Source organism: Hemiscyllium ocellatum, chromosome 12 (genome assembly GCF_020745735.1).
Source record: "Hemiscyllium ocellatum isolate sHemOce1 chromosome 12, sHemOce1.pat.X.cur, whole genome shotgun sequence".
NCBI lineage: Eukaryota > Metazoa > Chordata > Chondrichthyes > Orectolobiformes > Hemiscylliidae > Hemiscyllium > Hemiscyllium ocellatum.
This window is the reverse complement of record NC_083412.1, coordinates 54,842,977-54,868,069: the sequence shown is the minus strand read 5'-3', so window position 1 is coordinate 54,868,069 and position 25,093 is coordinate 54,842,977. Positions and strand designations below refer to the sequence as shown.

Genomic DNA, 25,093 nt, shown 5'->3' with positions numbered 1-25,093 from the left:
TATGGTGGAATTTAGCACGGCCAATTCACCTGATCTGCACATCTTTGGACTGTGGGAGGAAACCAGAGCACCCGGAGGAAACCCACACAGACACTGGGAGAATGTGCAAACTCCACACAGTCACCTGAGGCTGGAATCGAACCTGGGACCCTGGTGCTGTGAGGCAATAGTTTAGCTTCAGTTCTGTTTCAGTTGCTGGTGACTGTTTGAATGTGAGCCACCCACCTATAACATAGCACGTTACACATCATTTGCACAAAAAATACTGTAAATGATCTGCTGTCATAATGCGGCAGAGAAGGAATCCTGCTGTGCTGCTGATTCTACTGCAGCCCCTGTCAAAAAAGCTCTTCTTTTATTTCATACATATGGCAGACATTCACACCAGGATGGATGGATGGAGGAATGACCTTATAAGAGGAATGATCTTATCCTCCTTATAAGAGGAATTATCCCCCTTATATTTTAAGTTGTTCAGTTGTTCCTCTGTTTTCATTTGACTGCAAGCAAACACCCCATTTTTGTTACACTAACTCTGTTACGTATCTGATCTCCACTTTCTGTGTTCTCAATGCAAGACTAGTTGGAAGGAGTACCCACTTACGATGACCGGACAAGATTGGGCTGAGAAGCAAGACAGCTGCACAGACCAGAATCGAATTGACACAAACAATAGTGTTTTCTTTATACAGGCAGTTCTTATGTCAAGGGTGGTAGGAATTTGTAAATCTTTCCATGAAACTTTGTCAATGATAATTCGATCTTTTCAGGTACATTTTGATAGCTATGGGTTTCAAAGGATATGCAGCAATGCGAGATCTGTGACACTGTATCTCAACATTGTTATGTCCCAACTAAATGTTTAGGGCAGCAGTAAAGTGGGGAATGACAGTGCAAACACTGAGATGAGTTCTAGAAAATGATGGGAGGCTGTGCAAATTACACTGTATCATTATGATGCCCCATAATAGAGAGGGTAGTTAGATTGTTTAAAATTAATTTGAAGGACTTTTATATCTGTGAATGCTATTTCTTTTTATTCTTCAAAGGAATGTGAGCATTTCTAGCCAGGTCTGCATTTGTTGTCCGTCTCTAATTCCCCATGAGCTACTGATGAGCCACCACAGTCCATGTCATGTAGGTACACTCACATTACTGTTTGGAAGGGCGTTCCATGATTTTGACGCTGAAATGATAGAGGAACAACAGTATAGTTTCACATCAGGATGGTGTGTATCTTGGAAAGGATTGTAGCTGCTTGTAGATGCATCTTCCATCTTTCAGGAGGTAGAGCCTAAGCCTCACTATTGTCCAGTTCGCTGCATATTGATACAGGCAGCTTGAGTATCTGACAAGATGTGAATGATGCTGATCATTGTGCAATTATCAGCAAACATCCCCACTTCTGACATTATGATCGAGGAAAGGTTGTTGGTGATGCAGCTGCAGTTGGTTGACCCTAGAACACTACCTTGAGAAAATCCTACAGTGGTATCCTTAGGATCAGATGGTTAACCTCCCACAGCCATATCTCTTTCTTTATGCTAGGTACATCTCCAACCAGTAGGCAACTATAGTCCTTGAGCTTTGAAAGACAATGACATAAAGTTTATTATACCTCTTTGAAGATGCATCCAATCAAACACTGCCTAAAGACAAAGGGTCAGTTATACTCGAAACGTCAGCTCTTTTCTCTCCTTACAGCTGCTGCCAGACCTGCTGAGATTTTCCAGCATTTTCTCTTTTGGTTCCTGGAATTTAATTCTTTGAATCAAGACTGTATTAAGGTCTGGAGCTGATTTGCCCTAATGGAATCCAAATTGAAGATTGGTTAGTTATAGCTGAGTCAGTACCACTTAAAATCACTATCAGTGACACCCTTCATCACTTTGCTACTAATTAAGACTACACTGTTGGTGGAGCAGTTGACCTGATTAGATTTGTCCTGACTTTTTGTGGACAGGATATATCTAGGCAAATTTTTCATTTTGGTAGATGCTAGTGTTGCAGCAGCACTTGAATAACTTGACTGGAGATCAGACTAGTTCTGGAGCACAAGATTTTCCTCTGGAACTGTTGTGGTCAGGGTTCATAGCTTTTACTGTATTTAGTGCACTCAGTTGTTTATTGTCCTCAAGTGGAGTAAATTGAATTGACTACAGACTGATGCTTGTGGTGAGTGGTCATAAGGGAAGAAGCTGAAATGAATTATTTGCTCTAAATTTCTAACATACATATGGATATATGAATCTAGATGAGGAGAAGGCTATTTGGCTGCTCGGTTTGCTTTGTAATTTAATAAGGTCACAACTGATTTGATTGTAAATGACATTTGTGCTCATATACAAGGCTCCATCATCAGTGACAATGGGAGTGTTCAAAGAGGTTTCTCCTCCTGATAGGTGTTTAATTGTTCATTACCATCCTTGACTGGGTATAGCAGGATTGCAGAGCTTTGATCTAACCATTGGATGCAGCTCTCTATTGCAGGCTGCTTCTGATGTTTGGCATGTGGTCCTATGATGTAGCTTCACATGTCATTTTCAGATATGAATGGTTTGGCTCCTGGCATCCTCTTTTGTAATCTTCTTTGAACAGTGCATGATCTTCTGGCTTGATGCTAGAGTGAGAGATATGCTAGGGAAGAGAATACAGATTTCATAAAACAATTTGTATCTTGACAGTACAATAGTTCAATACAATTTTGTTCCTGTAGATGGGCTACAGTGCCTCAATGCTCAGATTGAACTAGACCCTCCTGAATCTATTCAATTTAGCTTGGTGGTAGTGCTATACCACACCAGAGTTCTATAAGAAGATGGGAGATTCCCTCCACAAGGATTGTGCAGTGGTCATTCCTAGCAAGACTGTAATGGGCAGATGCATCTGTGATGGTTGATTGATGAGGGTAAGGTCAGGAAGATTCTTTACCTTTTTTTGTTCATCCAACAGCTGTCACTGGCCCAGTCTAGCAGGTATGTCCTTTAGGGCTCACCAACTCAGCCCGTACAGGTGCTTCCAAACCAGCCTTGGAGATAGATGTTAAAGTTCCCCATTCAGAGTATCTCTTGGCCTTTGCTTTTGCTTCTTCTAAGTGATGTTAATTTTGGATTATCAGTCCAACAGCTCAGGAAGGGTGGTAGGTCCTAATCAGTAAGAGATTTGATTGTCAGCATTTGATCTGATGTGCTGAGACTTTATAGGGCTCAGGGTCAGTGTTGAGCTATGGAGGACCATTTGTCCTGTCTGTGCACTGCCACCTCTAATGGATCAACTTGTTGGCCAGTCAAGCCGTGGTGATGAAGGAGACTGAGCATTGCTGAAAGATGTGATTTGTTGAGTATGACTGCTAGGCCATTGCTTAACTCATAATTTTAAAGTCAAGAAGCCAACACATAGAATTAAATGATAAAGCAAGCAAATTGAACATTAAAAATTCACAGCATCCTAAGAATGACCCTAGACTAAGGCAGGAGGAACTGACTGAGATCAATGGGAATACCAGAGAGGACTGCATCTCTAAGCCCAGGTGAATGTCTTTAAATAATGTACACAAATACAAGGAGGATTAAGAATCAAACTCTATACTGTTGGCAGATTATAATATTATAGCTATTACCAAGTTGTAGCTAAATAAAGATGGAGAGTAGCTTGATACATCTCAGAGGAAAAAATATAGACAGATGAGGATTTTGTTTCTTTACTTAAAGATATGAAGCAAAATTGTTAAATTGTATACTGTATTCAGTATAAACGAGGTGAATGTAGAATTGATTTACAATAAAACTTACTGATGAAAGAAGCTAGTTAGGGAATTGCAATACATGACTTAACCAGTGACATCCATTTTTCTTGAAAAAATAAATTAAAAAGCATTGGTATCTGTTGTAAAGATCAAATCTTTTTATTTTATATTTGTTTTTGGATTGTAGCCCAAAATGGGAAAACAACACTACTTTAAAAGATAGAATTAGTGGAAAGAGATGTTGCAGTTTTAAAACAACTTACTGGGACTCATTGTAAGGTGTATTTACACCATTGCTTTGTTCAAGCAGTGTAGGAGAATTGTTGGACTCATCGACATTGTGGGTGTGCGTTCAAGACAGTTTTGCTCAGAGAGCCTGTGATTGGTTTCCCAATCAGGGCTAGGCGTACGGCTCAAGAATTCTCAGCATGACAACAACTTTATGATTGGCTCCGGACAGGTAGACAGACTACATGTGAACAATACAAGAACATAAAGCCTCCAGACTCTAAAAAGACAGCAACTCTCTCTCTCTGTCCTTGCAGAGAAGTATCACGGAATTGGAAGATAGTTAGCCAGATATTTTCTCTCATCAATTGCACATAAGCTATTGCCTCTAACCAGTGACTGAGAGACTGAACAAATAATTTGCCCAACTGTGGTGCATATATAGTAAAATCTGAAACAACTTGGAAAGAAGATGATTGATAATCAGAAGGACTTGGAAGAAGCAGGACCCCTCAGTGAATCCCATTGAATCCTGGCAACTGATACTAGTGACCTGTGTTTTCCTAATTTGAATTTTTCACTCGTAACATCCATGTTTTTGTTTGTTTGTCTATATCTATCTGTTTGTGTTTGAAGGGGTTTAGGAAGGAGTTGAGTTATAAATCGATAATTCATACCTTGCCAGTAGTTTGAATGGATTTATTTGTAATAAATCATAGTTTCTTGTTAAGTGCAGAATACCTAGTCAGTGTTTTCTGTTAACCTGGGTATACCAGGTGGGAAAATTGGGAATTTTGAGTACTTGGGTTAAATCTTTAACTTTCGCAATGACCCCGATAACAGTGGAGCTTGAAAATCGGTGTGCTTTCCCAATAGGTTGTGACACTGTTCCAATTTATCAAACCAGAGTAAGCTTATAGATACTAAACTATATAAGCCAATTAATTATGGATGTTTGATTGTGAATAAAATTGGCTTTGTGAAGTAAGAACTAATCAAGAGAATTTCGGCACAAGGCAAAAGCAAGTGATTTCATTGTTGAGGAAATTAACTGGCATTTATTTAAAGTTTACACATTATCTGGATGTTGCAGAAATTCATTGCAGCTACAACCTTCGGAACATGGTCAAGGACAAACTTCATTAGCTGTGGGCTACATGAGCAGGTCAGACACTGGGAATTCTGTGGATGGTATCCCACCTCCTGACTCCCCAAAGCATGTCCCCCAATCTGCAAGGCATAAATCAGGAATGTGATGAAATAATCTCCACTTGCCTGGATTAATGCATTTCTATGTATAGCATTAAGTTTCATTCATATTTCTATACCATCTGTACTTTAGAAGTAATGGTGGAAATGAAAGAGTTAAACATAGAACATAGAACAGTACAGCACAGAACAGGCCCTTCAACCCACGATGTGTTGCTGACCACTGATCCTCATGTATGCACCCTCAAATTTCTGTGACCATATGCATGTCCAGGAGTCTCTTAAATGTCCCCAATGACCCCGCCTCCACAATTGCTGCTGGCAACGCATTCCATGCTCTCTCAACTCTCTGTGTAAAGAACCCACCTCTGACATCCCCTCTATACTTTCCTCCAACCAGTTTAAAACTATGACCCCTCATGTTAGTCATTTCTGCCCTGGGAAATAGTCTCTGGCTATCGACTCTATCTATGCCTCTCATTATCTTGTATACCTCAATTAGGTGCCCTCTTCTCCTCCTTTTCTCCAATGAAAAAATTCTGAGCTCAGTCAACCTCTCCTCATAAGATAAGCCCTCCAGTCCAGGCAGCATCCTGGTAAACCTCCTCTGAACCTACTCCAAAGCATCCACATCTTTCTTATAATAGGGCGACCAGAACTGGATGCAGTATTACAAGTGCAGTTAACCAAAGTTTTATAGAGCTGCAACAAGATCTCACGACTCTTAAACTCAATCCCCCTGTTAATGAAAGCCAGAACACCATATGCTTTCTTAACAGCCCTATCCACTTGAGTGGCCATTTTAAGGGATCTATGTACCTGCACCCCAAGATCCCTCTGTTCCTCCACACTGCCAAGAATTGTATCCTTAATCCTGTACTCACCTTTCAAATTCGAGCTTCCAAAATGCATCACCTCACATTTATCCAGGTTGAACTCCATCTGCCACCTCTCAGCCCATCTCTGCATCCTGTCAATGCCCCGCTGCAGCCTACAACAGCCCTCTATACTGTCAACGACACCTCCAACCTTTGTGTCATCTGCAAACTTGCTGACCCATCCTTCAATCCTCTCATCCAAGTCATTAATAAAAATTACAAACAATAGAGGCCCAAGGACAGAGCCCTGTGGAACACCACTCACTACAGACTTCCAGGCAGAATATTTTCCTTCTACTACCACTCGCTGTCTTCTGTTGACCAGCTAATTCTGTATCCAGACAGCAATGTTCCCCTGAATCCCATTCCTTCTGACCTTCTGAATGAGCCTACCATGGGGAACCTTATCAAATGCCTCGCTGAAGTCCATATACACCACATCCACAGCTCGACCTTCATCAACTTTTCTAGTCACATCCTCAAAGAACTCGACAAGGTTTGTGAGGCATGACCTGCCCCTCACAAAGCCATGTTGACTGCATTTAATCAAGCCATGCTCTTCCAAATGGTCATAAATGCTATCCCTCAGAATCCATTCTAACACCTTGCAGACGACAGATGTGAGACTTACTGGTCTGTAATTGCCAGGGATTTCCCCATTTCCTTTCTTGAAGAGAGGAATTACATTTGCCTGTCTCCAGTCCTCAGGTACAACTCCAGTGTAGAGCGAGGATGAAAAGATCTTCGCAAGTGGCGAAGCAATTACATTTCTTGTTTCCCAAAACAGCCGAGGACAAATCTGGTCCGGGCCTGGCGACTTGTCAATCTTAATGTTTGACAAAATTTTCAGCACATCAGCTTCCTCTATCTCTATCCATTTCAGCATGCACACCTGCTCTTTAAAGGTTTCATTCACTATCAAAGTTCATTTCTTTCATAAAGACCGAAGCAAAAAACTCATTTAGGGCTTCCCCTACCTCCTCAGACTCCACACACAAATTCCCTATGCTATCCCTGATCGGCCCTACTCTTTCTTTGACCATTCTCTTATTCCTCACATAAGTGTAAAATGCCTTTGTGTTCTCCCTAATCCGTTCTGCCAAGCCTTTCTCGTGCCCCCTCCTGGCTCTCCTCAGCCCATTTTTAAGCTCCTTCCTCGCCTGCCTGTAATCCTGTAGAACTGAGCTTGACCCTAGCTTCCTCTACCTTATGTAAGCTGCCTTTTTCCTGTTGACGAGAAGCTCCACCACTCTCGTCATCCATGGTTCCTTTATCTTACCACTTCTTGCCTGTCTCAGAGGGGCATATTTATTCATCACTTGCAACAACTGTTCCTTAAACAGTCTCCACATGTCTATAATGCCGTTACCATGGAATAATTGCTCCCAATCCATGCTTCCTAACTCATGTCTAATCACATCATAGTTTCCTCTTCCCCAATTAAATATCCTCCCATTTTGCCTAATCATGTCCTTCTCCATAGCTATGTAGAATGTGAGGCAGTTGTGGTCACTATCCCCAAAATGCTCTCAAAATGGCTGTTGGCGTCGAAGGCTGAGTATTTATACTCACTGCTTCCCTTTCTGGCTGCCCCTCTGGTCCTCGTCACTTCCCCCACTGCTCCCGCTCCTTCTGTGAAAGGGAAAACACCGCTGTCCGCTACCAGTAAGTAATTTTAAAAAAGAACTGCCTTACCTTAGCTGCAGTCTTCCGGGTTTGTCTTACCTCTGCTGCTGCTCACTCAAAAAGGTAAGGTATACTATCAAACATGGACACAATGACAGAAACGAGTTTCCTTTTTGAAAGCGATCCAGCCAGAAGGTTAGAGAGTGTGCAGGTTTCTATCAGGGAGAATATCTCAGCCAATATGTTATTCACTTTGCAATCTCCAGAACAGTTGGGGCTGAATAGAAGTGATAGGTGGTTTAAAAGTCACTAAGACAGAAGCTTCAGAAACAGAAGGTTGTGGAAGAGAAGTTTAAGGAATCCATATTATAAAACAAGTGGTTGTGTTAGCAATTTGTTTAAAGGTTGTAGATAGGATGAGCCCCCAAACTGTTATGACACAGGGTAAATCCTCCCCGTTAATTTAAACCAACAACACATAAAAGATTTACCCCAGGCAGTAATCTGTGAAAATTCAAGAGGCAAAGAACTATCCCAAAAATCACTACTTAGAATTAAAGTTGTTAATTTTTACTTTTTGTTTGACTTTAAAAGTATTAACTAACAAATGTTTACAACTCATTTATCTAAACCTATTTTTTCACCTTCCCCTCTATAATACTAATCTGATAAAATCACTGATTAAGATTTACCAAAGAAGTTCAAATTTCAAAACCAATAAGCTTCCTCAGTTGACTTTTTTTCTTCTTAGGGTTTCTGTTTCACAGGTTATTGATAGATAAAGGTACCTTTAAAAGAGCTATTCTATGGGCGTCTGCAGATATTGGTGGCTTGGCAGATCTCCCCCAACTCTTCAATTTTTCTCTGGTCTTATATCCCAAAGCATTAGATCATTTAATTGGTTTTAATCTTGTCAAAATAGTAAATTCAAACTTGGTTTTTGGTATTTTGGGGTAGTGTTTAAACTGATTGACTGAATTTGAATTTGTTTTGTCTCAAAGCAACCCAGCCAGTACTAGCTATTCTGACCAAGCATTACATTGTTACCTTGTTCCAGACTCTGTGTCTCTGTAAATCCTTGTTGACTTTTCCACTCAGTTTAAGGTACAGTACCCCTTACCTTCATAACAAACTGAAGAAAATAACAATGAGTAAATGTAGACATTTGCCAGAAAGAATCTAAGTACAGAGCTTTAAAATGGAAACAAGGTGACTCTTCGATGTGGTTTGAGTGTGTGTAATTTTGTTGTCAAGGGAAAAGTTGCTGAATCATTATTTTCTGATATTGAAATGCGACTATATCAAATCATTCTTATATCAAGTAAATTAATTTTTGTTTTCCTTTTTGGCTGTAACAAACTTTGATTCTTTTTTTCAAAGTGCATTGGCAGCCTCTTGTGAATACATTCATAGACTGAACACCACAGTAATAAAATTATAAGAATAAAATGTATGGTCTATAAAGCTGGATTTCACTCTAGAATCAGACTTGTCACTTGTCCAGTATTGGTGTCACATGGGATGATGCAACTTTTTCATGGCCTTACTTGTGTTGTGATAACTGTTGGAACCAGATTGAGATGCTTGATTTTGGAATCTGAATTCCTGACCTCATTAGTTGATTAATTCAAAATCAAAGCCACTATTTCAGTCGTGTCGTAATCAATGTAAATTCAGCATTTTCTTGCCTGTATAATCAAATGCTTCTTTAATACCAAGCCACAATTACATTGAGCATTTTTATAGATTTTCCACTTTCACCTTGCCAAAACATTTTCGCTCAGTCACTAAGAACCGCATTTTACCTCTTTAAAATGTTGATGGTGCATCTTTGAACTCATTTATAGTTAAAGATTGATTTGGATAAACCCTTTTATGTAGTTGCTGATAAAAATTAATTTTACACTCCATCTAATCTAGATCTCTTGTAAACCTTTATTGCACATCTAAGGTACCTTTGCTACAAGACTAAAATGAACACTTTAGATTGGCAGGTAGAAGTCATAAATTCTATTTTATTTTCAACAAACTTTATACCGTTAAAATCAATAGCTCACTGAAATTTGCATTTAAAGTGAAAGGTGATAAGAAAAATTCAACAGAAAATTATTCTGCAATACTGTCTGATCTAAAGATCTAAACTGTATCATTGATTCAGTTTAAAACAGCAGAGGCTAAACATCGTTTTATCCCTTTTTTAGGCATGACCTGTCCATGCAGGGTGCTGACCTGATTTGCTTCATTGTAGTGCCTGACTGAGTGAGGGTTCATCTGTTCTCCTTCTGCTGCTGCTGATTTTCTCTGTACTGAGCAGGAGAGTTAAGTAGCATTGTTCACATGTCTCGGGTGTCACCAGTCTGTTGCTCCTAAAGGCATCTGTCTCTCCTCAGGGTATATTTCTCTGAAGAAATTTGCTACAATGAAAAATGTAGAAAATTGAATGCCAGTCTAATTTAAATTTTACAGCTACGGTCTAGATTTTGCAATGGACAGTAACCTGGCAGTGAATAGAAGGTGGGAGCTTGCTACTTCCATGAGGAAGCTGCTATTTAAATCCCGATGTTTGAACATAAGAAAGTGTAGAATGTTTAGTCTGTACATTCCCTCATATCTCACCACCACATGGTAAGGAGCAGGAGATTCAATGTTTCGAGCATGAGCTCTTCATCAGGAGTCTTCATCAGAAAGCTCTTCAACAGCTTATAATTGAAATGTCAACACTCCTGCTCCTCAGATGTTCCTGACTGGCTGTGCTTTTCCAGCACCACACTTCTTTACTCTGACTCTCCAGCGTCTGCAGTCCTCACCTTCTCCCATATGGATCATCTGGCATGGTCCCAAATCTGGCTTTCCAGCCCATGTTCCAAGTCTTGCCTTCCTGAGGTGCCATTTGTCCCAGATAAGAGTGAATGCTCGGGAGTTGTGTTGCTGAAGCCTAAATGGAGTGGATCCATGAGGCCTTTCATACCAAAAAAAATCCCTCCAATGGTCCAGCAAAACTCCTGCCTAACTGAAAGAATTTTTGTCAGCTCCTGCAACAACATATTTCTTCCCCTAAATCCGGCAATGTTGGATGTTAAGACAAGATGGAAATTGAATGTGATATTTGCCATAAATTGCCAAGAAAGATACGGTGAAAACACTCATTTGGCTTTGTGGTGAGAATCACTTCAACAAGACTGACATGACTCGCACTTTGCCAAACAACTGAGATTCAGCTCATAGTGACTGTTGTGATTTGGCCCAAAATCCTGGAATAAGATATCTCTCTGGTCTGGATGGAAGAGTGTTTTGCAACAGGTTTAATGAAGAGGTGACACGGAGGGTTTGTGCTTTTGGGATATGTGAGGGTGAGTGAGGGAACTGTTGGCTCAATTTGTAACATGCCTCACAAAGAACTTATTATAGTTTCCAGTTCTTTGATATGCTGTGACAGAGGGGTTCTAGGCAGCGACCTTTCTGTATTGGCCTCAGCATGGCAGCTGCAAGCCTGATTGCATCTCTCGGTCAAGGGTCCCAGATCTTGCAGGTAGGTGTGCTACCAACTGAACCGCAGTCGACTCAGTCTGATCCAGTAAACAAGTGCTGTTTGTTTTTACACACCATTTCCAACCACACTCCAGTTACTTTTGTTCAATCAGCTTTCTGCTCACAGCCATTGGCCACCATTCATGCATTCATTTACATCTAATTGACTGCTAACTATCACAATTCCTGATGAAGGGCTTATGCCCAAAACATCGACTCTCCTGCTCCTCGGATACTGCCTGACCTGCTGTGCTTTCCAGTACCACACTCTCGACTGTGATCTCCAGCGTCTGCAGTCCTTATTTTCTCCTCCTTGCTAGCTATCACAAAAAAGCAGTCATGATTTGGAGATGCCGGTGTTAGACTGGGGTGTACAAAGTTAAAAAGCACACAACACCAGGTTATAGTCCAACAGGTTTAATTGGAAGCACACTAGCTTTCGGAGTGACGGTGATAGTGGAGGGCTCAATCCTAACACAATTTATAGCAAAAATTTAGTGTGATGTAACTGAAATTATACATTGAAAAATTGAATGTCTGTTAAGTCTTTCATCTGTTTGATAAGGTGCCACACGGGAGGCTACTGAGCAAGGTGAGGGCCCATGGTGTTCGAGGTGAGCTGCTGGGATGGATTGAGGATTGGCTGTCTAACAGAAGGCAGAGAGTTGGGATTAAAGGTTCTTTTTCAGAATGGCAGCCGGTGACGAGCGGTGTCCCGCAGGGTTCAGTGTTGGGGCCACATCTATTCGAATTATATATTAATGATTTGGATGAGGGGACTGAGGGCATTCTAGCGAAGTTTGCTGATGATACGAAGTTAGGTGGACAGGCAGGTAGTACTGAGGAAGTGGGGAGGCTACAGAAGGATCTAGACAGGTTGGGAGAGTGGTCCAGGAAATGGCTGATGGAATTTAACGTGAACAAGTGCGAGGTCTTGCACTTTGGCAAAAAGAATAAAAGCATAGACTACTTTCTAAATGGTGAGAAAATTAATAAAGCCAAAGTACAAAGGGATCTGGGAGTGCTAGTCGAGGATTCTCTAAAGGTAAACATGCAGGTTGAGTCCGTGATTAAGAAAGCGAATGCAATGTTGTCTCTTATCTCAAGAGGGTTGGAATATAAAAACAGAGATGTGCTACTGAGACTTTATAAAGCTCTGGTTAGGCCCCATTTGGAGTACTGTGTCCAATTTTGGTCCCCACACCTCAGGAAGGACATACTGGCACTGGAACATGTCCAGCGGAGATTCACACGGATGATCCCTGGAATGGCAGGTCTAACATATGAGGAACGGCTGAGGATCCTAGGATTGTATTCGTTGGAGTTTAGAAGATTGAGGGGAGACTTAATAGAGACGTACAAGATAATACATGGCTTGGAAAGGGTGGATGCTAGGAAATTGTTTCCGTTAGGCGAGGAGACTAAGACCCGTGGACACAGCCTTAGAATTAGAGGGGGTCAATTCAGAACAGAAATGCGGAGACATTTCTTCAGCCAGAGAGTGGTGGGCCTGTGGAATTCATTGCCACAGAGTGCAGTGGAGGCTGGGACGCTAAATGTCTTCAAAGCCGAGATTGATAGATTCTTGTTGTCTCGAGGAATTAAGGGCTACGGGGAGAAAGCTGGTAAGTGGAGTTGAAATGCCCATCAGCCATGAGTGAATGGCGGAGTGGACTCGATGGGCCGAATGGCCTTACTTCCACTCCTATGTCTTATGGTCTTATGGAATACCATGATAGTTTCACTTCTTTCATGTGTAAATTACAAAACCTTTTTTTTAAAAGTTGTATTCTCAAGTTAGCTGTAACAATGGTGATAGCTAGACAATATGTTGAAGGTGTTAGCCCCCTGTGTTCTCTGTCTATGCCACGATGTGTAGACTTGATTCTAATCTAAAAAGTGAGATAATGGAGTTTTACATGAATTCATCCGGTTTTTGAGATCCGAGTTCTACACGAATGCATGCAGTTTTTGAGCAAAGTACAATGTAACCCTACAAGTATAAATTCACCCCACAAAATATATGTGTGCATATGAGTTGTCTGTCTGGGCTGGGGGTTGAGTGTGAGAAAGCGTATGTGTGTGTGTGTAGTGAGTAGTGTGTAGTGAGTGTAGAGTGTCTTAAGTCTGTGAGGGGGTACATGTGTGCTTCCAATTAAACCTGTTGGACTATAACCTGGTGTTGTGTGATTTTTAACAAAAAAGCAAGTATGATAAAATCTTTACAAGCTACCCAGTTTCCTTTAATGGTTTTGTAGATCTAAGTTAAGTTCAAAACGCCGAACTGAGTTTCTGTTTGCAGCTGTTAAACCACTTCTTATCAGAGCTGGAGTCTTACCAATGTTTCCTAATGTTTGGACTCTGTTTATCTTTGGACTCTGTTTATTACCAGGCTGGCAACAGCAGATACTCTGAACTTTTGAATCATATCCAAGTTATGCATGTTAACCTGAGCCCTTGAAGTAACTTTAACCTCATCCCCCTGCAAAAAGCAATGTATCCGAGTCAGGAACACCACTCCCTCTCCCACCCTGCAACTGTGACCTACTCCTAGTTACAACACGCCCCCCGCAACCTCCTTGTCGTCATGACCCTTCTCCCCTCCTATCCCAATACTGAGCTTCTTATCAGCTCTAATGGCAGAGGATGACCTCAAGAGTCCCTTGCTGTGTCCTGAAGAACATTGGTTTTAACTTAAGGCCTTCAGTCCCTCTGACTAGCCATCGAGCAGGAAATGAGGAGAAAACAGTTACTGATAAGTTCAGAAACTGCATTTCTGGCTTCACAGGCGGGTCTTACAGTCTCCTGCTATCCTCCCTACCTCCCTGTAAAGGTGACTACCAAAATAGTTATTTTACAAATAATTTCCAGCATGCTATAAGTTAATGTTTTGACAGCTAACAAGTGTCAATATTTAATATTGAAAATCCTGTCTCACAGTGCCACCTGTAGGTACAACTGGTATTGCAGATGATGGTTGACATAGAAATTGTTAAATAGATTGGCATAGATGGCATTGATTGTAAAATGGCAGAAGCTTTAGGTGGACATCTGAGCACTGTGTAATGAGACTTGGACGGGACGTCATGTGAGGCTAATCGTGGTTTAGGGAGCTTCTTGCTCCATCTTTTAATTAATCTGTTGGAACTTTTCATGAGATACCTCTGGGGCAGGTCGGACTTGAACCTGGGCCTTCTGGATCATAGGTAGGTCCTTCACCACTGTGCTTGAGGATCACATTTTGAAATCTTTAGGAGTTTGACATGATTTGAACATCCAGCCTTCTAATCTGCAGTCAGGTGTACTATCATTGTACATTTGGCTCAAACCTTTTCGTCTGAGGCTATCGATTACTTGTCCAGTGAGATTACCCTCGGGTTGCTCCATGTTGGCTCACTCCTTGGTTTTGACAAATGGCTTGGTACATTTCTCATTAGACAGTGGCAATTATCAATTCAGGACATTGTTGCCTTGTTCATTGCTCTCACCTTACCCATATTCAGCTTCCTAACTTACCAAATACATCAAAAAAGCTCAATGATAAGAAAATTTGGTGTGTAAACTGAAGTGGGGGCCTGACGAATTCAGCTGGCTGCTTGTTCTGAAGGTCTTCCATATTAGAAACCAGGTTCCAATATCTTAGGGCACACTCCATAGGTGACGGTGGCTATGTTCCTCCATGTTCATGGACCTTTGTATTCAACATGTGCCAGCCTCTAAGACCTCTCATGGTACATCTCTGACCCACTTACACGATGCTTCTGCACTTGAATGTTGCACCTCTGACTGCAGTGACCACGATCATTGCAATGCTGCAGTAAGGATAGTGTGCGCTCAGGGACACAGTCCCAGCTCACAGGGTGGACCAGACTGCAAGGGCTTATGCCTGAAATGTTGACTCTCTTGCTCCTCAGATGCTGCCTGACCCATTGTGCTTTTCCAGCACCACCCGTTTCAATTCAGACTGCAGCTTCAGGCTTTTCACTCACTGTCATAGCGATCACTCACTCGAACCCTCATTGGATGCTCACATCACCTTTTCGAACCCTGCTTTCTCGTACTTTGCCTGGTCAGCCGGAGACACCAAACTAATACTATTTCTGTCTTACCTTGCCATTTAGTGCAGATGAGGAGCCAGGAGACTTGTCATCACCATCAGCAGGCCTCATTAATGTGGATACTCTTTAGTCAGGGGGTCCTGGCACAGGGGCTTGGAAATAGGCAATCAGGGTCAGGATGCTGTCCACATAAGGGGTGTGTTGGGCAGCTCACGACTCGTCTTCAGTCTTTTTCCCTACAAGGGCAAAATTTCTTGCTGGGAGGAGAGACAGGTGGGTTTTAGGGGAGATGAGTGGCACAGCTGCTATTGTTCGTATTAGCTGGTGAGATATCCCAAACGAGTGTGTAGGTAGCACAGAGGGCATAGAGGGTTAATATTGTTTTGGGATTGGGCTGGGAGGTAGTGTATGAGTGTGTGAGAGAATATGCTGCAGGTGTGGAGTGGTGGAGCATGAGTCATAGAGTCATAGAGATGTACAGAGCTGAAAAGCGCAGCAGGTCAGGCAGCATCCAAGGAACAGGAGATTCGACATTTCGAGCATAAGCCCTTCTTCAGGAATGAGGCATTGGTGAAGAAGGGCTTATGCCGTCATTCCTGAAGAAGGGCTTATGCCCGAAACGTCGAATCTCCTGTTCCTTGGATGCTGCCTGACCTGCTGTGCTTTTCCAGCAACACATTTTCAGCTCTGATCTCCAGCATCTGCAGTCCTCACTTTCTCCTCATAGAGATGTACAGCATGGAAACAGACCCTTCGGTCTAACCCGTCCATGCCGACCAGATATCCCAACCCAATCTAGTTCCACCTGTCAGCACCTGGCCCATATTCAAACCTCTCCCATTCATATATCCATCCAGATGCCTTTTAAACATTGCAATTATACCAGCCTCCACAACTTCCTCTGGCAGCTCATCCCATACACGTACCACCCTCTGCATGAAAAGGTTGCCCCTTCGGTCTCTTTTATATCTTTCCCCTCTCACCCTAAACCTATGCCCTCTAGTTCTGGACTCCCCCACCCCAGGAAAAAGACTTTGTCTATTTATCCTATCCATTCCCCTCATAATTTTGTAAACCTCTATAAGGTCACCCCTCAGACTCCAACGCTCCAGGGGAAAAAAACCCCAGCGTGTTCAGCCTCTCCCTATAGCTCAAACCCTCCAACCCTGGCAACATCCTTGTAAATCTTTTCTGAACCCTTTCGAATTTCACAACATCTTTCTGATAGGAAGGAGACCAGAATCGCATGCAGTATTCCAACAGTGGCATAACCAATGTCCTGTACAGCCGCAACATGACCATCTAACTCCTGTACTCCGTACTCTGACCAATGAAGGAAAGCATACCAAACGCCTTCTTCACTATCCTATCTATCTGTGACTTCACTTTCATGGATCTATGAACCTGCACTCCAAGGTCTCTTTGTTCAGCAAAACTCTCTAGGACCTTACCATTAAGTGTATAAGTTCTGCTAAGGTTTGCTTTCCCAAAATGCAGCACCTCGCATTTATCTAAATTAAACTCCATCTGCCATTTCTCAGCCCATTAACCCATTTGGTCGAGATCCTGTTGTAATCTGAGGTAACCTTCTTCGCTGTTCACTACACCTCCAATTTTGGTGTCATCTGCAAACTTACTAACTATACCTCTTATGCTCATATCCAATTCATTTATATGAATGATGAAAAGTAGAGTCTTGCTGGGAGGTGAGTACCATAGCAGAGAAAGTCCCACCTCTACACCCACCCCAACCAGCAGGAGCTCCAGGTCTCTGCCTGGAAAGTGGGCCAATGACTCCTCCTCTCAGCCACTGTCTGAGTCAAACATTGGAAACTCTGCAGAGCAACTGTTATATAATTTTACAAGCTTTAACATATCTTATTGATAAAGTAAACATCTGCATTTGCTCATAGGGCTGTGACAGTTTCCTGGGATGGGATTCTCTTTAAAATAAAAAACAGCTGTACATGTCTAAAGTCTCCCCGGGCAGGCTCAGTAAACAGGCTTCTTGTAATCTTGACAGTCCACTCCCCTCCCCAAGAGCTACCCTGTGGAAAATTACAAGTCTTTCAACATGAATCCTCAGACTCTTGTGAAATATCTGCCTCTAATTTGTAACCAATGGCGTTCACAAGACACAATTGTTTATTGGCACCAGACCATTAATGTTTCTCCTGAAACTGCAAAAACTACCAAAAAAAACCCCATCCAACCATCCATTCTACAGAGTACCTGCTCCCTTCATGAGAACATCATGTGGGAGTCTATTGATGTTGGGACCCTGATCTTTACCTTGTATAACATACCTACCTTTAACCAGTATTTAATGCCAATCTGTAGGCCCAGACTGGGAAAGCAGCGTGTGGAAATGACCAGAGGAACAGGGCGGGACGTTCTGCTTTGATTTTGGACTCTCTCCACCACCCCCCATCCTAACAATAGTCAGAATCAAAACGGTTCCCAATGCTTTCATTTTCCTCTGTGTGCTCCCAGAAGAGATTTCTTTCCCCTGTATTTTATAAGCCTGCATAATGCAGAAAGATATTTTAGTACCAGATAGAGTGTGGTAATAACAGGGTTCCATTGTGTGTCTCGAGTAACTTGCTGCCATTTTGTGACTTCTTCAGAATAAAGCTGCCGATTATATCTTGATGACAGTTTCAATGCAATCACAGTCCTCACTATGAAAAATATGTGATCACGTGTACAGATTTGAATAATGAGGCCACTTGTAAAGAGGGAATGTAATTAACTTTGGCTACATTCTATGCTAGATTCACCAAATCAAAAAGATAAGCTGTAGCTTTGAGCTCAATTTAAAAATATAAATATTAATTCAGTGCAATGTCAAATTTTTCTGCAATGCTAATTCTCTGCTGCCCCCTTGTGTTCCTTTTGACTGTCGTTAATTGCAACATTTTGTGGTGCAGTGCTAATGTTCCTCAGTCTGGTCCAAAAAGTCTATGTGCGTGTCCCACCTCCCTGAAGGTTCATAATGAGTCCAAATGTGTTGATCAAAACATAATAAGTTGGTGAGGAAAGACCCTAGCGATCAGTCCAGTCTATCCCATATGGTTCTCCCTTCTTTATCCGGATCCATGTAATCTCCTTTTAAAGAGCTGGGAAAACAGGTAAATGTCAATTAATTTTAAAGAATAAATCTGAAAATATCTCCCTAACTCCTTCAAGCAGTCCACATGAGGCCAGGAGACAATCTTATGGTCCTAATTAATTTTACCTATATTTCTTGTGAGGAATGAGCTCTGCCCAGACTCGCAAACAAGTCCACCTCCTGCTTAAAGGAATTCCATAAATTGGAATGCCTGCTCCAGATGGCAACCTGGACCACTGTTGTTGATCTGAATGTGTCAAAATCAAACCCATGATTCGAGACTGACGGTCTGTGTATTCATATTGTTGGTATCCCGATTCAGATCTACTTCAGTAAAGATTTTTGTTTTAACAGGAAAAATGTAATTCTGCATTGGGATCTCAAACCTCAGTAGAGCACCCAAAAGAACATTAGGTTGCAGATTGTTATTCGTTCTTCCACTGTTGCAAGATCTAGGAAGTTGCAACCATGTATCACATTTTGTGAGGCAAGGTCTCTAGTACGAAACCTTTCTCGAAACAAGCATAGAAATAAGGGACCAAACTGGGCCATTCAGCCTCTAGAGTCTGTCCTGCTCTTCTAGATCACACTGACCACTTACCACAGTGCTATATGCTATCTTTATATCCCCTGACATCATTAGTAACTAGAAATCTATCTATCTTTGCTCTTGAATGTAAAGGCCAAGCTTTCATGGCTCTCTGGAGTATTCGAAAGACTCCCCACCACTCCCGCCCCCACCCTCGCCCCACCCCTGCCTTGTGAGTGAAGAAGTTCCTCATTTCTATTAAAAGTGGTTTTCTTTTCAGTTTATCTGTTCATCTCTTGCTTGTCTAATTCTTCTTCAAGTCTCAGGACATACTCCTCAACTCATATTCCTACCAAGTTTTGTATCATGTGCAAACTTGGAAAAATTACAATTGATACCCACATCCCGATATTTTCTAATTGACCCATTCGGGTTCACACATTCAAATCATTGATGTAGATTATGAACAGCTGGGGCTGATCTTTGCGGTACCTGGTGAGTCACAGCCTGTCAACCTAAGAATGATCCATTTATTTTTCTTCTTTGTTTTTCTGCCTGTTACCTGTTGACCAACTTCAATCCTTGTCAATATTCTACTACCAATCCCACGCACTTTGATGTTGTTTACCAACCTCTTGTGTGAGGGTTTAACAAAAGCCTTCCAGAAATCCAAAAACACATTGACTGGCTTCCCCTTATCAACTCTGCTTAAAAAACTCTATTGGGTTTGTCAAACATCATTAACCCTGCATAAATCTTGTTGATGCTGTCCACACAGGTGATTATTTCTAAATATCCAGTAATCACATGATTTATAATCTATTTCTGACATTACACTAACAGTTCTGTAGATCTGCATTTTCTCTTTCCTTCCTTTCTTAAACAATAAGGTTACATTTGCAATCCTTCAATCTAAAGGCGTGGTTGCAGAATTCGCAGAATTTTGAAAAATGATCATAAATGCATCTACTATCTCTGTAGACTTTTCTTCCAACACTTCAGGTGAAAAATGTCGGGGGATTTGCCAATTTTTAGCCCTATTGACATCTCTAATGCTTTGTTTTCAACCAATACTCATCTCTTTCAGGTCCACACTCTCATCAGGTTCTTGAATCGTATTATTTCAGGCATATTTCTGTGTCTTCTTCTGTAAAGACTGTCACAAAATAGTTATTTACTTTCTCTGTCATTCTCTATACCCTGTCATAAATTACCCACCCCTTCCTCCATATTTCTCTTTGCCCATATTTTTCATTGTACTTACCGATAAAATTTTTTTTCAGTCCATTGTTTCTTGCTACTTTATGCTGTATTCAGATTCTATTCACTTATTTATCCCTTGCATAGCCTTCCTGGTCTTTCTAAGCTGCCCTGGAGACACCATTCCATCTCTGCCCAAATGCTCTTAATCTGCAGTGTGACCATGTTGTTGAATGCTCTAAGCACACAAGTCCCAGTTTTTTCTATGACTCACAGCTACTCTGACCTCCAAGCAAGTTTCAAAACTCAGTAATGGGAAACAAAGATACATTCCGCTCATGAGATTGCTTAGGCCACGTGAAATGTAGACAGCTCCCTACATGGCATAGGATGGGTATTCCATACAGCTGAACTGTCCTGCCATGCCTTAGCAAATTCATTAAATCTTGTTAAACAGCAAGTGCTAAACCCATGACCATTTCTATCTGGAACAACAAGGACAGCAGATACAAGGGAACAACACCAACTGCCAAGTTCTCCTTCAAGCCACTTGCTATTCTGAGTCGGAAATATGTTGCAATCCTTTCAGCTTCACTGGGTCAAATTCTTGGAACTTCCTTCCGAACAGGATTATGGGCATTCCTCCTCAAAATTGAAGCTGGGTCACCAGAACATTGCGTGGTTGTCTGGATTACTAGTTCAGTGACAATACCACTACACCATCATGGACAAAGACAGGCAAGAAATGCACAACCAGCCAACAAACCTCACATTATGTGAATGATTTTAAAAAAAACTTATTTTCAGGCTAATTACTTTAACCTGGAGACTAGAGAGTAGAAAAAATTAAATTGTACAATCAGGTGCTGGGATTCGTGCATTCAATTCCTTATGCAATCATAAATTTTACTTTGTAGTAGTGAGGGAGTGGCACTAGCTAGAAACCTTGGCCTTCATATCTGACCCACATTCTTTCAAATCTGTTAAGTTAATTGTAAATGAATAACTTGAGGTTAAAGGTAGAATTTTCATATATTTAGTTTGGAGGGTTTGAGTTCACTGTGCACTTTTAATGCTTTCTATGAAATCCTCCTGGAACATTAGGGTCTTTGTTTGTTGATTTTTGTATATATGCTTCTTATGATGTTTTGATATAACTAAAACATATCCCAGTGAGGAGGAAAGATGGTAGGTGGGATTGGGGGGTGGGGGCGGGGGTGTAAAAGACAATCATCTATGGTTAAACAAGAAGGTCAAGAACAATATAAAGTCAAAAACTAAAGTATACCATATTGCAAAGGCCAGTGTCAGGCTGGAAGATTGGGAAACTTTCAAACATAAACAAAGGAAAACTAGCATAAAATATCAGAAAGAATAGCAAAAGCTTATATATGTATATAAAAGGGAAGAGAGTCACTAATGTGAGTGTTGGTTCCTTGGAAGATGAAACCAGAGAGTTAATAGTGGGGAACACTGAAATGGCAGCGATGCTAAATCAATACTTTGCCTCAGTTTTCACACCTGAAGAAGGGCTTATGCCCAAAACGTCGATTCTCATGCTCTTTCGATGCTGCCTGACCTGCTGTGCTTTTCCAGCAACACATTTTTCAGCTCTGATCTCCAGCATCTGCAGACCTCACTTTCTCTCAGTTTTCACAATGGAGGACAATAGTACCATTTCTATTGGAACGGGCAAGGCGGAGGCAATAAAAAAGATAGAACTTAGAACAATCAACATTGATAGGGAAAAGGTACTCAGCAAACATTAGGATTGAGGACAGACCAGTCTCCTGGACCTCATGGCATGCATCCTATGGTATTAAAAGAAGTGGCAGTGGAGATAGTGGATCCATTGGTTACCATATGCCAAAATTCTCCAGACACAGGAAATGTCCCAGTGGATTGGAAAAATCCTAATGTAAAGCCCTTATTGCCTTCCTCTCTTTTTGAATATGTGGAAAAGTACAGATCAGTTAGTTGAACATCTGTTGGGAAAGTGTTAAAATCAACTATCAAGGAAGCAATGTCAGGACTTTTGGAAAGTCAAAACACTATCCATCAGAGTCAGTATGGCTGTATGAAGGGCAAATCATGTTTGACTAATTTACTAGAGTTCTTCAATGTTGTAACAAGTAAGATGAATAATGAGGATACTGTAGATGCAATTTATCTGGACTTCTGGAAAAGATTGATAAGGTGACACACAAAATGCTAATTCACAAGATTGGATTATATGGCATTAGGGGTAAGTTATTAGCCTGGATAGATGACTGGCTGATGGACAGAAGACAGAGAGTCCTGATAAATGTTTTGCTTTCTGGATGGCAAGAAGTAACGAGTGGGGTTCCATAGGGTTCAGTCCTTGGACCCCAGCTATTTACAATCTGCATTAACAACTTGGATACAGGGATAGAAGACTCTATAGCCAAATTTGCAGATGATACAAAAGTAGGCGGGACAGTAAAGTGCAATGAGGAAATAAGAACCTTAAAAATGAATATAGATAGGTTAGAAGATTGGGCCAAAATGTGGCAGATGAAGTTTAATGTGGATAAGTATGAGGTCATGCATTTGGGTTGAAAAAATTGGGAAAATGACCTATTATATAAATGGGAAGAGATTTTGGGGTGGTCTGGTGCAGAGGGACCTAGCTATATTTGTTCACGAATCACAGAAAACTAGCGTGTAGATACAGCAGATAATAAAGAAAATGAATGGAATGTTGGCTTTTATAGCTAAAGGAATAGAACATAGAGGTAAGGAAGTATTATTGCAACTATACAGGGTATTGGTTAGACTGCTGCAGGAGTGTTGTGCACAGTTTGGTCTCGTTATTTGAGGAAAGATGTAGTGACGTTGGAGGCAGTTCAGAGGAGGTCCACTAGATTGATCCCAGGGATGAGGGGTTTGTCATATGAAGAGAGATTGAACAGTTTGGGCCCATACTCAATGGAATTGGGAAGAATTAGGGGAGATCAAATTGAGGTGTTCAAGATGATAAAAGGTGCGAATAAAATAGGCATGGAGCAGATACTTCCTCTTATGGGGCATTCTAGGATGAGAGGGCATAGTCTCAGATTAAGAGGCAGCAAATTTAAAACAGAGTTAAGGAAAAACTACTTCTTCCAACGGGTTGTGAATCTGTGGAATTCATTACCCCAAAGTATGATGGATGCTGGGACAGTGAGTAAATTTAAGAAAGAGTTAGACAGATTTTTAATTGGGAATGGATTGAAGGGATATGGGGAGAAGCCAGGAAAATGGAGGTGAGGAGAATATCAGCAATGATCAAATGGTGGGGCAGACTCGATGGGTCAAATGGCCTAATTCTGCTTCTATATCTTAAGATGGTATGGTATGGTAATTAATTTTACAAATCAGTGATACTTTAATTGGTCAACTTATGTCGCCAGCCCTTCAAAAATGTTTTTGACCTAAACCAACTCATTTTTTTTACTTTATTGATATTTTCAGGGCAAACCTTATCCTTTCAAGGCTCCTTTTCCACCGATGTGGAATCCATTTGTGTACCTGGATTACAACAACCTCTGGAGAACCCTGGATAACATGGGGAAGGAGGTAAAATATCATTTTAAAAGTTTATATTAAATATATAGCAAACAAAGCGGCACGGTGGCACAGTGGTTAGCACTGCTGCCTCACCGCGCCAGAGACTCGGGTTCAATTCCCGCCTCAGGCGACTGACTGTGTGGAGTTTGCACATTCTCCCCGTGTGTGCGTGGGTTTCCTCCGGGCCCACCGGTTTCCTCCCACTGTCCAAAAATGTGCAGGTTAGGTGAATTGGCCATGCTAAATTGCACGTAGTGTTAGGTAAGGGGTAAATGTAGGGGAATGGGTCTGGGTGGGTTGCACTTCGACGGGTTGGTGTGGACGTGTTGGGCCAAATGTCCTGTTTCCACACTGTAAGTAATCTAATCTAATCAAAGCCATGTTACTTTGAGAATTATCCCAGTGATAAACCTTACATATAAAAATGTACAGGTTTTGGTTCTCTTCTGACCATAAATAATAGTGAGGACCATTTTCTACAAATCCAGAATTGAACATAATTGAGTAGTAAATAAGAATGAATGAGATCAGAAAAGTAGTTCAAAGACTGCTGTTGGAGAAGTGAGTTTTGGTTCATGGGGAATTGGCATCACGAAAGTAGGATCTGTACCATTGGAATTGTCTACACTGAATCTATGGGAGCTGCATAACTAGGGAAATAGAGAAGATTTTAATTCACCTCTGGTGAAGAGTCAGCTAGACTCATCTTTAGCTTGCTCTCTCTCCGTGGATGCTGTCTGACCCGTTGTGATGTGTGGGGCTGGAAAAGCACAGCAGTTCAGGCAACATCCGAGGAGTAGGGGAGTCGAGGTTTCGGGCATACTGGATGCTGCCTGACCTGCTGTGCTTTTCCAGCACCACACTCTCGACTCTGATCTCCAGCATCTCACTCTCTTCCAGACCCATTGTGGTCGCTAGCATTTATTGTTTTCAGTACAAATTCCAGCATCTGCTGTAATTTGTTCCTCAATTTCAAGCTAAACAAGGAGTCGAGGGATCAGACTTGAATAAATGTTAGAAAACAAGGGATACAGTCAAAGCAGGTGAGCAAAACATTAGAATGGAAAGTGAAGGTTGGAGAATGGCAATAAGGAACAGAAGAAAAATCTAAAGAATATATTAGCAGTAGGTCTAGCTGCTAAAAAGGCAACAAAAAAGCAATTAAAGGCTCTAAATCTGAATGTGCATAGCATTCATAATGAAGTAAATTAATTAATAACACACAATAGTGACTAAATATGATCTGATAGCTACATTGAACCATGGCTGTAGACTGACAAGAACTGGACCCTTTATGTTGAGTGATATGTGATATTCCAGAAGAGTAGGAAGTTAGGACAGGCAGAAGCATGGCATTCATCATCAAAGATGGTATTGGTGCAAAATTAAAGGTGACTTTGATTCAAGAGA

General features: G+C 41.3%; 1 protein-coding gene across 1 annotated transcript in view; it reads left to right on the top strand.

The window, feature by feature from the left end:
- Positions 1-25,093, top strand: part of mao (monoamine oxidase) — a 152,453-nt gene that overhangs the window by 85,645 nt on the left and 41,715 nt on the right. The window contains exon 4 of the mRNA XM_060833059.1: positions 23,588-23,692. Within this exon, the coding sequence (XP_060689042.1) occupies positions 23,588-23,692 (105 nt within the window). The remainder of the gene's footprint in view (positions 1-23,587; positions 23,693-25,093) is intronic.